The following is a 14335-nucleotide window of genomic DNA, read 5'->3' on the forward strand; positions in this document are numbered from 1 at the left end:
AAAGCAGGAAAATAACTCCATAGTTAGAAAGCTTCATGAAAACAGCTGAGACAATAGCATACTTCATCCTGGGAATAACGTGTTTTACTCTACTGGGAACAACTTGTCAGGAATAGACTCTGCAGTGAGTTCTGTCAGCAAACCAAACCATCTGGCTCTGTGGAGGTACCTGACAGAATTTTCTTTTCTCATTATAAAGGGAAGCTAGAAAAGGTAATAAACACAAAGACCTCCTTTATTTTAAAACCTTATTGTCTCTTAAATGTGTAGTGATTTATTAAATAAGTAGAAAGAAAGTAGCAAGGGGAAAAAAAAAGAAAAGAAGAAAATTTTGTATTAAAGGAGCTGTCTATGTGTCACAGCTTTCTGAGAAGCAAAAATTGCAGAACTTGAGCCTCCCTCAGAGACATTCAGGTAATCTAGGGGAATACTAGTGGACTGCAGCCAGCATCAAACTTAAATATAGGAGAGCTGTGTTTTTCCTCCAGAGCTGCACATGACTTTCAAAGGTCTGAAAGTCAGAGGTTACATTCAGCCAGACTAGGTTGAGAACAAACTCATTGTCAGTTTTCTTCAAAACCACTGTTTCATATGGAAATTTACTGGCTACCATTTAAGATCACAGAATGTGTCACAAGTGTGAAAGAGTGCTTAATAAATGGGGATTGTACACTCTGTATTGCTGCAGACTCCAAATCTATGGTAGAAAAGATTTGTCAGAGCCTACTTCTGCACCTTTTGTCAGATGCAGATACTAAGGCAGTGTCTGCTGCTTCAGTGCCAATACAACAGGTTTCCCTCGTTTCAAATTTAGAAATAGATAACACAAACTGGAGATGTTGATAACATTTTCACAGTTTCATATTTGGTGCTCAGGCTGGTTAGAGATAACTACTCAAAGCTTCCAAATCTAGGCCCATGCCCAGCCTTTCAGGATTAGCCTTTACTCACCAATTCTTTCTCTTTCTCCTGTTTTTCACTTAGCCATATTATCGCTATGAGTATTATGTTATCCCTGCTAGGAGTATCGACTACAAGAATTGAGTACAGTAGCCTGGCTACTGAGCTGCAGCAAGCAGTCTTGGGGTCTTGTGGGTGCTTAGTACCAGTGCTCTATTGACTGTTTACCGGTACAGATACATGTATGGACTTTATTTTATTAGTTTTTTATTTGTTTTTTTTAATCCCACAGTTTTTCTCGACATAATGTGCAAAATTCTGTGCCACCATACCACCAGGAGCTTCAATGAACTTGTAGCTCTCACAGCTTTGGAGGGAGCAGGAGTGTATAGTTAGCAAAGGTGTCTTAGAAAAACCTTCATGCTATGCTTGGTCAGTGCCCAACATAAAGGAAATTTTCAACAAATTCCGCCTAAATGACATTGAAAAGGGTTAAATAGTTTGTTGATACTGTAAATTATACATTTTTAGAATTTCAGTTCCTGAATATTCAGACAATTCAAACAACGATGCAAAAAAATGTGAACAAGATAATTCATGTAGGTCTTATTCACTGTGCTGCAAAATCCTCCTTTTATGACGTTTCTTTTTATGATTTCTCTGCCTGTGAAGAATTATTATTCTGAAACCTCTCCAGCACATCCTGTACTCACTTTCACTCAGATGCCTGTCAGAGGCGGTATGTCTTTTAACAAGAGAATTTCTTGATGTATTTCCTTTTGTCTACCTGAATTTTGAGTAACTTCCATTTGTAACAATGTCGTGTACAACCCAGGAGATGGCAGTAGCTGCCAATAATTCATTTTAAAATAAGCCTATTTACAAAAGTTGAAAAATCAAGAGATTACATTAAGAGGAAAAACAAATTATGTCTGCATGTGTGTAAAATATTACAATGTATCAAATTATTAGGATTATGTAATAGTTTTTAAGTTGTGAAATAAGCTACTAAATAGAACTTCCAAATACATATATTAAGGAATTTGCCATAACACTGAATTTCTTTGTTTCTTTTTTCATCCAGCTCTTCATATTACTCAACCAAGTTTCAGTGGCACAGATGTCTTTGGCTATACTTCATTCTTAGCTTATTCTACAATCCCAGATATCACTTTCTACTATGAATTCCGCTTGAAGTTTCAGTTGGCAAACCACCACTCATCTCTACAAAATAACTTGATTTTTTTCACTGGACAGAAGGGCCAAGGTAAGCTTTATTTTTATTACCCATCCTTACAGACTTTCAAATATTCATGAAATAAGTAGGATAAAAATATACACAGCTTCTTCTTGATTGTTTTTAGGATATAATTTAATTAGGAGGAAAATAATCTCTTTGATGCTTCACTGTTTTATAAACACAAAGTAAACAATCAGATTGCATAAATATTTATTTTCATTATGGAGGAGTATAACTACTTCCAGTAATTAACAGTCAATATGATGATTGAAGTAGCATATTTCTGATCAAAATAAATGGAAGCTAGAAGATAAAGCTTCTCTTCAGTTGGCAACATAAATTTTATTATTGATTACATTTATTTAGTGCCCACTTTTGAGAGATGCTGCCTCAGGTCTTCCACTGATACTTATTTTATTGGAAAATCAATCCACCCATCCAAACTGCCCCAACTACCTTGCCATTTCTTTACCTGTGTCCTCAAACAAACTGCTGCAGGAGCAGACATGAATTGCTGACATTGTCACAGAGGCTGCACTTCCATAGTCCACAAGACTTAATTTTTACCTTAATTGTTTCTGCAATTGGAGTATGAGGTAAGTTTTGGGTTTGAAGCTGTGCTGTGAGGTTATTGAATCATCACAGTAGGTAAGTTATTTAGGTACGTAAATATAAGTCTCTGCTGCCCCAGTAGATGCTTCACATCATATGAGTTTGGCAGATACAGCCCACAACTTATGGGAACCCTATGCTTATGCTGAACCATATGAGAAAATTAATACTTCAGGAAGATGAAAAAGGGAAGCAATTATTATCAGCAGTCTTAAGATAATGAGGTCCCAAACTACATTATTAAAAATGAATTTTAGGGAGGCATTATGAAGCTACACATGTATCGCATGAAAGAGTTGCAGTTCATCACATCAGTAGGATACAGGGTATCATCCATTTGCTATGTTCATACATTTGATATTTTCTTAGGTCTTGTTTTCCATTAAATTTCTTAATCGATTTCCTGTACCTTCTGGGGCTTCTTTCCCTTTCTCCTTGTGGTAGACTTCAAAGAGTCAGACTGTTTTACTATGTCAATGCAAACTAAAATCTGAGCTTAGAACAGCTTGGCATTTTACTTCTCTCTGATATAATTAAGCCTGTTACTTTTCATTTGCAAAGATCTTGTCAAATTTAGCTGGTACAGCACTGCTGATAAACTGTTCTTCGGCATGTCGTGAGACCCTAGTACAGCACATGGACAAACAGCCACAAACTGATATAATTAAGATATTGAGTTGATTATCTGAAGTAGCTTAATACAAATAAATATTAAATCACTGTGAGTATGTCTAAACTCAAAACTTTGCCTCTGCCTATGTGTGTGGATCAGACTTTGCTAAGATTTTTTTTCAAACTTCAGCAGAACATGCTGTTCCTGCTAACTGAACAATATTCAATGTGATTTTAACTGCATCCAGGTCTAGCAGGGCTTGTACCACATTTTAGTCCCATGACAGTCACCATTCACTCTCATGCAGCTTTTCCCTTGCTACCACAGTTCACTCCCAGGCAGCTTTTCCTTTCACTTACTCATTATTTATTGCTGTGGATGCAGGAAATATTGTCTTTCTTTTTTGGGGTAGCCAAGTAGGAAACGTGCATGTTTACACTACCTAAAACATTTCCATCTAATCATTCAGAAAGCAGCTTTCAAAAGCCACTGTCCCCATCGTTCATTTTTTATAACAACATTACATAGCTCTTTTGTAATACAAAAACAAAGGAATTGTTAAAACAGTTTTTCCTTTTCAATGGTAAGAATTAACCACTTCATTCAGACACATTTCTGCAACACTGGGAACTGAATTTCAAACTGTCAATATTGAAATTGTAGGAAAAGTAACCAAGCAGAAATTATAGCAATTCGTCTACTCTCTTCACTCAGGATAGGAAAAAAATGCAAATATGAAATGTAGACCATCGATAACACAAAATAACTTGACATTTTCTTAAGTTACTATAATCAGAAAAGAACACCAAAAAATTGCTTTAAAATACATTGCATTAAAATTTGTCTCAAAAAGGCGTGCCTGCAAGGTGTACCTGTAAGGTCAATGTCGCTGTGAAGTGTAGGTCTTGCAACCATATTTAGGCGAACTGAGTGAAAAAAAATCCTTACATTGCCATTTTTACTAACCAGAACACTAGCTTTCTGGGCTTATTGTGTAGTTGTCAGGTAGAAATGTGGGGTTTTATTATTTTGCATATCATTTTTTTGTGAACACTGCTGTATGGCAGTAATGAGTTTCTGTTGCCTCATGACAAATCATAGGTGGGCAGCAAAGCACCAGCTGTCAGCAAGGCTGAGAAACAACAAGGCATCCAGTATGTTGCTGTGTAAATTTTGTTTTATTTATTTCCTTAATTTAAACAGTTGGGGAGACTGAGTAACCCCTATTTTAATTACTAGAAAGCAGTATTTCTTACCAAGTGACCTTTACTTATTTCACCGAGAGGAGATGCTGATGGTCTAGCAATTTACTGAGTATAGAGCAATAATGCTTTCACCACGATAAGTGTGAGGGGTTTTTGCAGCTTGTCATCTTGCTGTAAGGAATTATTTTTAACATTCTGTTTACATTTTCCCCTTCTTCCATTTCACGCTTTCTTGTAGTTCACATTCTCTCATGGTACCCTGCCTGATTCCCCTCCACCGTCATCTCTGCCTAAACCATGGACACTGGTGCCGTGGCTAACTCCTTCTGAAGGACTGTCAAATGATGTCTAACGCAGAGATGTATAACACCTTCTTCCTCTTACACCCACAAAGCTTATAAATCAAAAGTTACCCTTGATCTGATATCTCACTTAAAACCAAACTTCTCACAGCAGTCAGACTGACAGTACTCTCAGTTTCCCCTGCTCACCGGGGACACATCCTCTTCAAGTCTCAGGGCTATAACTGACCCCTGGCTTGGGTTGGAATACTTGAAATACACCTCTTGTTCCCACAGGCCAGGGCAAAAGTTGCCACTGTGTGTGCACTGGCAGGGGGGGGCTTCAGGGTAACTTCTGTAAGGAGAATCATAGAATTATAGAATCGCTAGGTTGGAAAGGACCCACTGGATCATCAAGTCCAACCATTCCCATCAATCACTAAACTATGTCCCTGAGCACCTCACCCACCCATCCCTTAAACACCTCCAGGGAAGGTGACTCAACCCCCTCCCTGGGCAGCCTGTTCCAGTGCCCAACGACCCTTTCCATGAAATATTTTTTCCTGATGTCCTGCCTGAACCTCCCCTGGCGGAGCTTGAGGCCATTCCCTCTCATCCTGTCCCCTGTCACTTGGGAGAAGAGGCCAGCTCCCTGCTCTCCACAACCTCCTTTCAGGGGCTGGGTTTGTCCCACGCTGGACACAGTCTGGTTCAGCTGCCTCCAACCAATCCCCCACAGGGCATGGCTAAACCCTACAGCCAACATAGTGGAACCTCAGGGAAAATGTATTTAAGAAAGGGTAAAAATGCCCCAGGGGGAGAGAAGAGGGGAACCAAATGTGAGAAAGAGCAGAAGGGACACAAGGTCAGAGGAGGAGGAGGAGGAAAAATGAAAACAAGGAGCTCCATAATGCCTCCACAGAGGAGCAGATTACCAAACTTCAGCCCATGGTTAACCTCATGCCAGAGCAGATGAGTGTCCCCTGAAGTAACTACAGCCTGTGAAGAGCCCGCACCAGAGCACAGGAAAAGTGTGAGGAGGAAGGAGCACAGAGAGAAACCATCATGTACCAACCGTGGATCCCCATCCCCAGGCACCACTTGGTGCTGGGGAAAGTAGAGGTCTCTGGACCTAGCAGTTCTGCAAAAGTGTGGCATCTTTTGTCTCCTGTTTCCAAAATAAGATTTGTCAAATTTTAGATTAGTTCAGGCTGAATACGTACTAACTACCATTGCTGTCAAACTGGAATAAACAGATCTGTCCTTTCCAAAAACTTACAAGTATAGTTCTTTAATTATGAAATAAGAGAAGGTAAATACGTATCTGTATAAACATGGATGTGCTCATTATCAGATAGAAAAAGGGAAGTCTGAAAGAAGAAAACCTGTATTATTCACTTGACTAGAAATAAATTTTTTTCAGGAAATAGAAAAACAGTGGCTATAAAGATCTTCAAAATTAAATGCACTAGAACACTGATGGTTTTAAAGAGCACACATCTGAAAAAAAGGAAGTGCTGCTGAGTATATTGTTCACAGCTCAAGTATGAGGCTATACATATCACAGAATCACAGAATCACAGAATAACCAGGTTGGAAGAGACCCACCGGATCACCGAGTCCAACCGTTCAAGCATTTGGTCTCAGTGTAAATTAGTTTTAAAGGATATTTATTGTAATCCAATGTTGTGGGACACTTAAAACTGGTATGCTTAAAAGAGCACTTTTTCAGCCGGAAAAGTGTAAGAAGGCTTCAGAGAATTAAAACATACTTGAGAGAATTAAAGCATACAGCTGTTCTGACCAGAGAAATTTCAGTAACAAATACTTTAGGAAAAAATTCTTTTACATTAGGAAAAAATTCTTCACAGAAAGTGTCATTGGGCACTGGAACAGGCTGCCCAGGGAGGTGGTTGAGTCACCTTCCCTGGAGGTGTTTAAGGCACGGGTGGACGAGGTGCTAAGGGACATGGGTTAGTGTTTGATAGGAATGGTTGGACTCAATGATCCGGTGAGTCTCTTCCAACCTGGTTGTTCTATGATTCTATGATTCTATGATTTAGAACCACCTTAGTCACATGCAATATAGTGTCCAGACACTCTTGGGTCAAGGGCAGCTGGCCAAGCTTGATAGAAGCTGCTAGAGCTTGCTCAGACCTATATCCCCGTTACTCCTCTTACCTTGCAGCAAGAATACCAGAAATAGTATTACAAATTAAACAGAATATAAAAAATATATACAAAACTTAAAACCTTCCTGGCTACAATTTTCCTAAACTAATGAATTTTCAGTGGATTTGGAGAATATTTTAGACATCAATATTCACTAAATTCTGCACTAAGTAGTTATTCTCTTTTCGTCTTTTCAGATCTGGATGGAGATGATTTCTTGGTGTTAGGCCTCCATAATGGCAGAGTTGTATATAGCTACAATCTAGGTTCTGGCACAGCAACAATCGTTAGTAAACCACTTGATCTGACACTCAATATTCATGTTATCCATCTTGGCAGATATCTCCAAAATGGCTGGCTGAAGGTAAGAAATTATTTCCTTTAGAAATATAGCTTTTAGGTGAAAGTGTTCTTTATTTTTTTTCATATCTTATTTGGAAACTTCAAAAGTTCCATTTGTCTTTCCCTGTTAAGTTTGGAGGATTGTTTTTATTAGTTACTAAATAAGCTAAATTCCTTTATAATAACAAATATAAATGTTTCATTGAAAGGTAGATGATCAGAAGAATAAAACTGTATCTTCTCCTGGGAGACTGGTTGGACTCAATGTCTTCAGTCAGTTTTACTTAGGAGGCTATCCTGAGTACACACCAGAACTCCTACCTAAAGGATCCAGATTTAAGAATGGCTTTCAAGGTAAAGATTATATACTATTTTCAATTCTTTTTAAAACATACATCAGATTTAGGCTGGACATTAGGAAAAAATTTTTCACGGAAAGGGTCGTTGGGCACTGGAACAGGCTGCCCAGGGACGTGTTTGATTCACCTTCCCTGGAGGTGTTTAAGGCACGGGTGGGTGAGGTGCTGAGGGGCATGGTTTAGTGTTTGATAGGAATGGCTGGACTCAATGACCTGGTGGGTCTCTTCCAACCTGGTTATTCTATGATTCTATGAGATTGTTTCAGTTGCCTATGACATAAAGATCTAAAATCTCTGTCTTATAAGGAGGCAAAGTGCAAGCTTCTTGGTTGGGATTCCTGTGACTTTTTCATTTTTTCATCATTTCACTACAATAACTAAGAAATATGGTGCAAAGAGTTTCTGCTAAATATTTTTAATACTTTCTGTTTCTGATAAAAATGACAGAAAACAGTATTAAACAGAGGAGCAAAAAGGCAAAAGAAGCTCTTACCCTAAAGCTGAACTCTTTTGCACTGAAAGAACTATCTCTTCACATAAATGATCTTGCAAAAGAAGTAAATAGAATTCCAGCTACTGGAATCATGTTTTAAAAATCAAGAAAACCCAGAACTCAGCCAAGTTCCAAACAGATACAAATATAACCTAGTGGCTGAAGTTTACGGTCATAACAAACTGGACTGCATTGCAAGCCTGCTGAGGCAAAGATTTTTTTATGTACCTGCATCACAGATGTCACAGAAGGGAAGCAACTTCTGAAGCAGTTTTTAATCGGTGTTGCCTCTTGTAACACAGTTTGATATGATTCATACTGGCTGAGTCACTGCTCAGAGCAGCACTGGGTAGTCATTGTGGGGTCATCTTCTCATTTAGACAAGCACCTGATTACTCACAGTCATAAACACCAGGGAAAAAGTAAAGCTTTTTAGGACAGGTAGAGTTTTAGAAATGTGTAAATTCAGTGCTGCATTCATATAGGCCACTATTTATCTATGTGCCTATTCCTGTCCATTTTCTTGCTGCATTTTTAGATCCTCTGCTTGAAAACACCTGCCTTGTGTATTTTTTAGTCAAATCTGTACCAAAGGCTTATGACCAGATAAGGACTAGTGAGAATTTTTTAAAAAATTCTTTGTATGATAAGTATATATGTGGAGGAAAAAAGTAAAGCTGAGTAATTAAGTAACATTTTTATTATAATCTCTGAAGTTTTCTTAATCCATTGTTTTAGTGGTTTGTGAGTTCTGCTTCACTAGGGGAAAGTTATAAATTAAATTGAGAATAAAAAAGTGATCAACAGAAAAGTTCTATATGTGGCCTAAAGAGTCAGTAGGCGAAAGATTACAAACAAAACAGTAGTATTATATAATATAGTAATATATATATGTGTATGTGTATATATATATTAGCACTCTGTGAATGCACTGTCTTCTTGCATCTGATTTAAGCTTGCTTGCTTCAAACACTGATTTTCAGGATCAAACTAAGTTTAACTCACAAATTCAGAAACTTCTTTTGAGTTTTTCTTGCAAACGTGGCTGTGTCAGAAAACCTCTGCACTATTCGGAGCATTTGGCTCGTTCATTAAGAGGCCCAGAACTGGCAGAGCAAAGGGAATTCGGGTCAAGAAGAAAGCGCATTCATCAGCTGATATCTCTGCAGAAGGTCGTGTAGTGCTTGCTAGGACAGGCTTAAGCAGCTGCTCTGAGTCCTTCAGCTGCATCCCTCTGACTAAGATTTAAAAGACGTAAGAAAATTAAATTAAAAATACAGTTGAATGCATAAAGCTGGACCAAAACCCTCTTGTACCTACTGTCATGCTTTGTTTACAAGTGCTCAAGAACTGTTTTTAACCTGGATGTTCTACTGGTACAATTGTACTAGTCATCAACACAAATGCCAGTTTATTTTCCATGATGACCTTACCAGGTTATGGGTACTCACTGTGCTTTCCATTGTTTACACAGAACTCTGGGCTGCTTTTTCTTAGAGCTCCAGCAAGACTCATGAGAACAGAACATGCTTTATCTGCAACTGGTATACAGACAAGACATTAGTTAGGATTAACCGAGCACACGGTGGGCTAAAACCAGTACAGTTAAAAGCAAAGAAACAATAAAATTAATACTGCAAATAACCATTAATTTTTTTAATTGCTTAATATGAGCTTTTAATTACTAGTTATGTGGCAGTATAAATAGAACTATAAACTGTGTGAGACTTGGAAAAAGCCTATCTAAGAAGGCTTTTACTAACATTTTTCTAGCTCTAAACTATAGTTAAAACAGATATCTTACAATAAATATAACTTTTATTTTGTTCAAAACAAATTATGGAATTACAAAAAAAAAGATCCACAATTGGACAGACATTGTGTCTTTCAGTTACAAACCTTTTCTTTTGTGATTTCAGTGAGTCATGCGAAAACGCAGGTTAAGCAATTGCTTTAAAAAGCAGTGTGACGATTATATGCAGTCTCCATATCATATCCTTTCCCTGTGTTTAATATTAAGAAGAAAGCTGGCATGCACTGCTCAATACCTATTGTTCTCATGATTTCAAACACCATGGGGATTCACCATATCTCAGATAAATTGTGTAAATCAGGTTTGGAAAGGTATGAGCATTTCCAAATAAATTAGTGTACTGTTTTAACTGAAGTGTTCAAAATCTGATTTTTAGTTTAAAATTGTGCGTGTATATATATATGTATGTATAGATCTAGATGACATTTCAAAAGTGCTTAAGGCTACCTTTAAATGTGACACTAAATCACTCGGATGTACAGGGATAGTGTGAAAAGTTATTTAGGGTTTAATCAAAAAAGACAGAATATATGGCATAATCTTCATCTTTTTGGTACATAAACAGGCATATGACCCAGAAAAAGGATTAAGAAATACTGATTAATTAAGTTAGATCTATAAGGCTAAGCATCCCGTGCAGTCACTAGGAACAGCAAAGGCTGTCCAAAAGGCAGTCCCCCAAAAGCCCACAAGCTCAGCCGGAGCTGCCTGGAGGTAGCGAGTAGGGAGTGTATCTGCTTCACTCTCAAGCTTTGGCTCCTCTTTTTCTTGGGATTATGTATTAGCAACTTAAAAGAATGGCGGGGCATAGATCTGGACACTGGTACTCAGTCTGCTCTACAAGTAGATTCTCATAATGGCCCCTGACAAATGTCTGGTTTGTGACAACTATAAGTTTTCCAAACAATTCTTTGTTGTATTTAGAGGTTTAGCATCATCTAGGCACTATTTTCCATCAGTAGTCTGGATGCAGCTATATTGTTCTGTAAAGTAATAAAAGTTTGGTAATATAATCATGACTGCACCAGGTCACTTGCCCTCGGGACCAAGTAATAGGCCCTGGTAGTGTATATCTTACTAGTATACATGAAATTTTGAATTATTTTCTGAGATTAAGGACCTAAAGGAGGAATTTAGACCTACTTTAAAATGTGGTCATGTTGCGGCATGTCTGTGAGTGCCAGCAACGGAAGCATTCGCCTACAAAGGAGGCAATTTGGGTCTTAGCCTGAAAAGGTCTTTTTTAGACTAAGAAAATTTAAGTCCACATTTCCTATCTTCATCAGATTAGTCAGTGTCCTCTGGATTCTTACACATTTTACATTAAAGAGATTTCTTGACCTCTGTTTTTTTTTCTGGGGTACTTTTTTTTAATGTTTTTATTGTATATAAATGCCTTCCTGTAAGGGCATGCATGTAAAACCAAATCATTTCACCTTGTCACTCCTTAGTCACTGATTTTGTATTCTGTTTGTTCCTTCAGAAATTACTTTTACCTTTTCATCTGTCATTAAATGAAGTAACTTAGTCATCCGCTCATCAAATAGAAAATAGCCAACATACCTTCATCTCAGGTAGATGGTATGATTATTGCTCATTCACTGAAGATATTGTGGTGGAACCCATTGGTTGAAGGTTGAAATTGTCCTGTTGTTTGGTTCAATTTGACTTCCTATATCTCTTTTAAATTTCTTTTTTTTTTTCTTCTGCTTTTGAGGTTGCATTTTTGATGTTCAAGTTCGCACCAGCATGAATCAAGAGTTTAAATCACCAGGGACTCCAGAAGGTCACCCTAATTCTGGTCGGAGTGTTGGACAATGTAAAGATTTCCCGTGCAGTTTAATAAAATGCAGAAATGGTGGAAAATGTGTAGAAGGTGGCTCTACAGTTTAGTAAGCATACTCTTTTTTTTTTTTTTTGTCTACAGCATAGACTGATCTTTAGACTAGTAACTATGGTAATTTAGTGTTTTGACAACAGAAGTCTCCAGAATCCTATCATCTTATAAGAAAGAAAGAAAACTGCTGAAAGGTTTGTTCTGTTACAGAGAGAATTTTAATCTTACATTACTAAAATCAAAACTAAAATATTAAAATCAATTTGGAACACTTCTTAGGGAAAAGAATTTCTTTTTAAAGAAATTCTATAGACTGGTTCTGTTCCACTGAAATCACTGGCATCTAGACTTATTCCAAAATGCATGGGAAGATCTCAGTGTTTAGGAAAGACATTTTCTTAGAATGAAGTGAGCAGCATATGTAGCAGAGAAAAAAATAGCAAAGAGGATAGCTTTATTGTTAGTGTCTGAACATGGCTGATGGGGCAAAACTAAGTGACTCTTGTTTCCTGGTAGTTAGTATTTTCATCTATGAACCCCTTTCTGGAGTAAACCACTGACTGCTTAACATCAGAAAGCTCTGAGACAGTTTAAATCCTTAGGAGCATCCTTACCTAGCATATGAGTGTGCATCCTCTCTTACTCGGTGTCTCCCTAATACACACAGTTCTCTGCTTCCAGCTGTGATTTCTGTGGATACTCTCATGATTCTCAATTGTATCTTGATCAATCTTCAAGCCATTCTCAAGTGTTCATTCACTGTTGCATTTCCAGATCTGCTGGCTGGCTTGCTCATGTAAGACCTTATTAATCCATTTCAAATGAAACGAGGTCTGTTAGTGAGGATCTCATTTTAAAATTGTTTAAACTATGTCAGTTCATCAAACGAGCTGTTCACACGGTTGATGTATGGAATAATAAGTGGTGTCAAGGACAGCTGGCCCAGAAGATGACTGTATGATATTTTATGCCTTATCAGGAAGTGTAGACGGATCTTAGTGTCCATACTGTAAGGCATACAAGAAAGAAGTACATTTGCTCTTCCAAATTGCTGTTGTGTGCCAACACTTTCGTTGTAATAAATCTTGTTTTCAAATACTTTGTGACTCTGCTGTATAACCTTTGCTGAGGAGAGCTTTTGATTTTAAAAGTATCTGCCAAGATTAATTATACTTGTTTTGCCTCATTTGCTCCCATATGTGTTCATTTATTCACGTGTATTTGCATAATTTCTTGAAAAAGAGAAAAGTGCTGATTTAAAACATCTGAAGACACTAACTGAAAACCCTGAAGACAGCAAGGCAAATAAGAAAAAAAAGGCAGGCTTTGCACTGTGGAGCCTCTGTGTATGATTCTTCTTCAAAACAACAAAGACCTGTCTTTCTGTGTGCTACAAAGGAAAGAGTTAGGATACCTGTCAAGCTGTAACAACTTACTAACTGTGAGTGAGAGAATTATATGGTAATTGGTTTTCCTGCTTCTGAGACAAATCTTCATCTGTAAGGAAACGTGTACAAAACTAGTGTTTCTAAGTCTAGTAAGGCTGCACTAAAATTTGGAAAACACCCTCCTGAGATGCAGCATGCAGTTCCCTCCCCCTTCCCCTTAAAAGCACATTTGTATTCTTTTAAATAGAAGGAAATGCTTTGAAAGACATAAATTGGGATTGCTGTCTGATTGTTGCTTTACAGTATGTCCCAACTACTGCACTTTGTAGGATCCTCCCAGAACTGCAAAACCCTTGATACTCAGAGAGCTTGATCTTTCTGAGGAGCAGGAAGGGGAAATAACACTCTTTTCACTTATGAACATATTAGAGGAGATACAAAACCAAAACAGCAAGAAAAAGTTCAGAAATGTGGCTGAAGCATCCCACTGCCACCTACACCACCCTGAATCCTTACTTCAACAACTTACCCAGCAGTGCAAAGTCATCTTCATCTCTATAAAGTGCACAGAACCACCACCAGAAAGATCTGGAGAACATTTGGAAAGCAAGTGGCAGGCCGAGAGTGGCAGCTGGTGACTTAGCGACACTGGAAGCTTGATAATGCAGGCAAAGTCCTTTTTCATCATTGTAGTTTCATAATCTGTATTCCAGATTTCTTTAGAGACTGTTATAAAATTGGAGGAGGGGGTTAATTTGGTTTTCATGGATTTTTTGTCAGTTTATTTTTAATTCGTAGTGACCTACTACTGAATTATACCCTTATATTTCAGGACACAAGGTCTCCACAGACTATGTAGACATGCATTGGTACATGCACGTACCAATAATGGCCACTTTTTCCTCTCACAAAAAATAGTGTGGATGTAGCATGCATTCTGCTTTTGTCAGCATATAGTAGCTATCAACATGGTCTCACATCTTCTTAGACAGAACTTCTTTCTTTTTTCAAATCATCTGTGGTCCTTTGAAGAGTGGAGTCCTCGAGGGAACTGAATTTGTGCTCAAATATTTTTTCTAC

General features: G+C 37.8%; 1 protein-coding gene across 3 annotated transcripts in view; it reads left to right on the top strand.

The window, feature by feature from the left end:
- The window catches only part of EYS (eyes shut homolog), a 774985-nt gene that overhangs the window by 731825 nt on the left and 28825 nt on the right, over positions 1 to 14335 (top strand). For all 3 annotated transcript variants that reach the window (XM_069851470.1, XM_069851468.1, XM_069851469.1), the window contains 4 exons: positions 1985 to 2167; positions 7221 to 7387; positions 7575 to 7719; positions 11748 to 11922. In XM_069851470.1, the coding sequence (XP_069707571.1) occupies positions 1985 to 2167; positions 7221 to 7387; positions 7575 to 7719; positions 11748 to 11922 (670 nt within the window). The remainder of the gene's footprint in view (positions 1 to 1984; positions 2168 to 7220; positions 7388 to 7574; positions 7720 to 11747; positions 11923 to 14335) is intronic.

This window comes from Phaenicophaeus curvirostris, chromosome 2, assembly GCF_032191515.1.
Source record: "Phaenicophaeus curvirostris isolate KB17595 chromosome 2, BPBGC_Pcur_1.0, whole genome shotgun sequence".
In the NCBI taxonomy this organism is placed as follows: domain Eukaryota; kingdom Metazoa; phylum Chordata; class Aves; order Cuculiformes; family Cuculidae; genus Phaenicophaeus; species Phaenicophaeus curvirostris.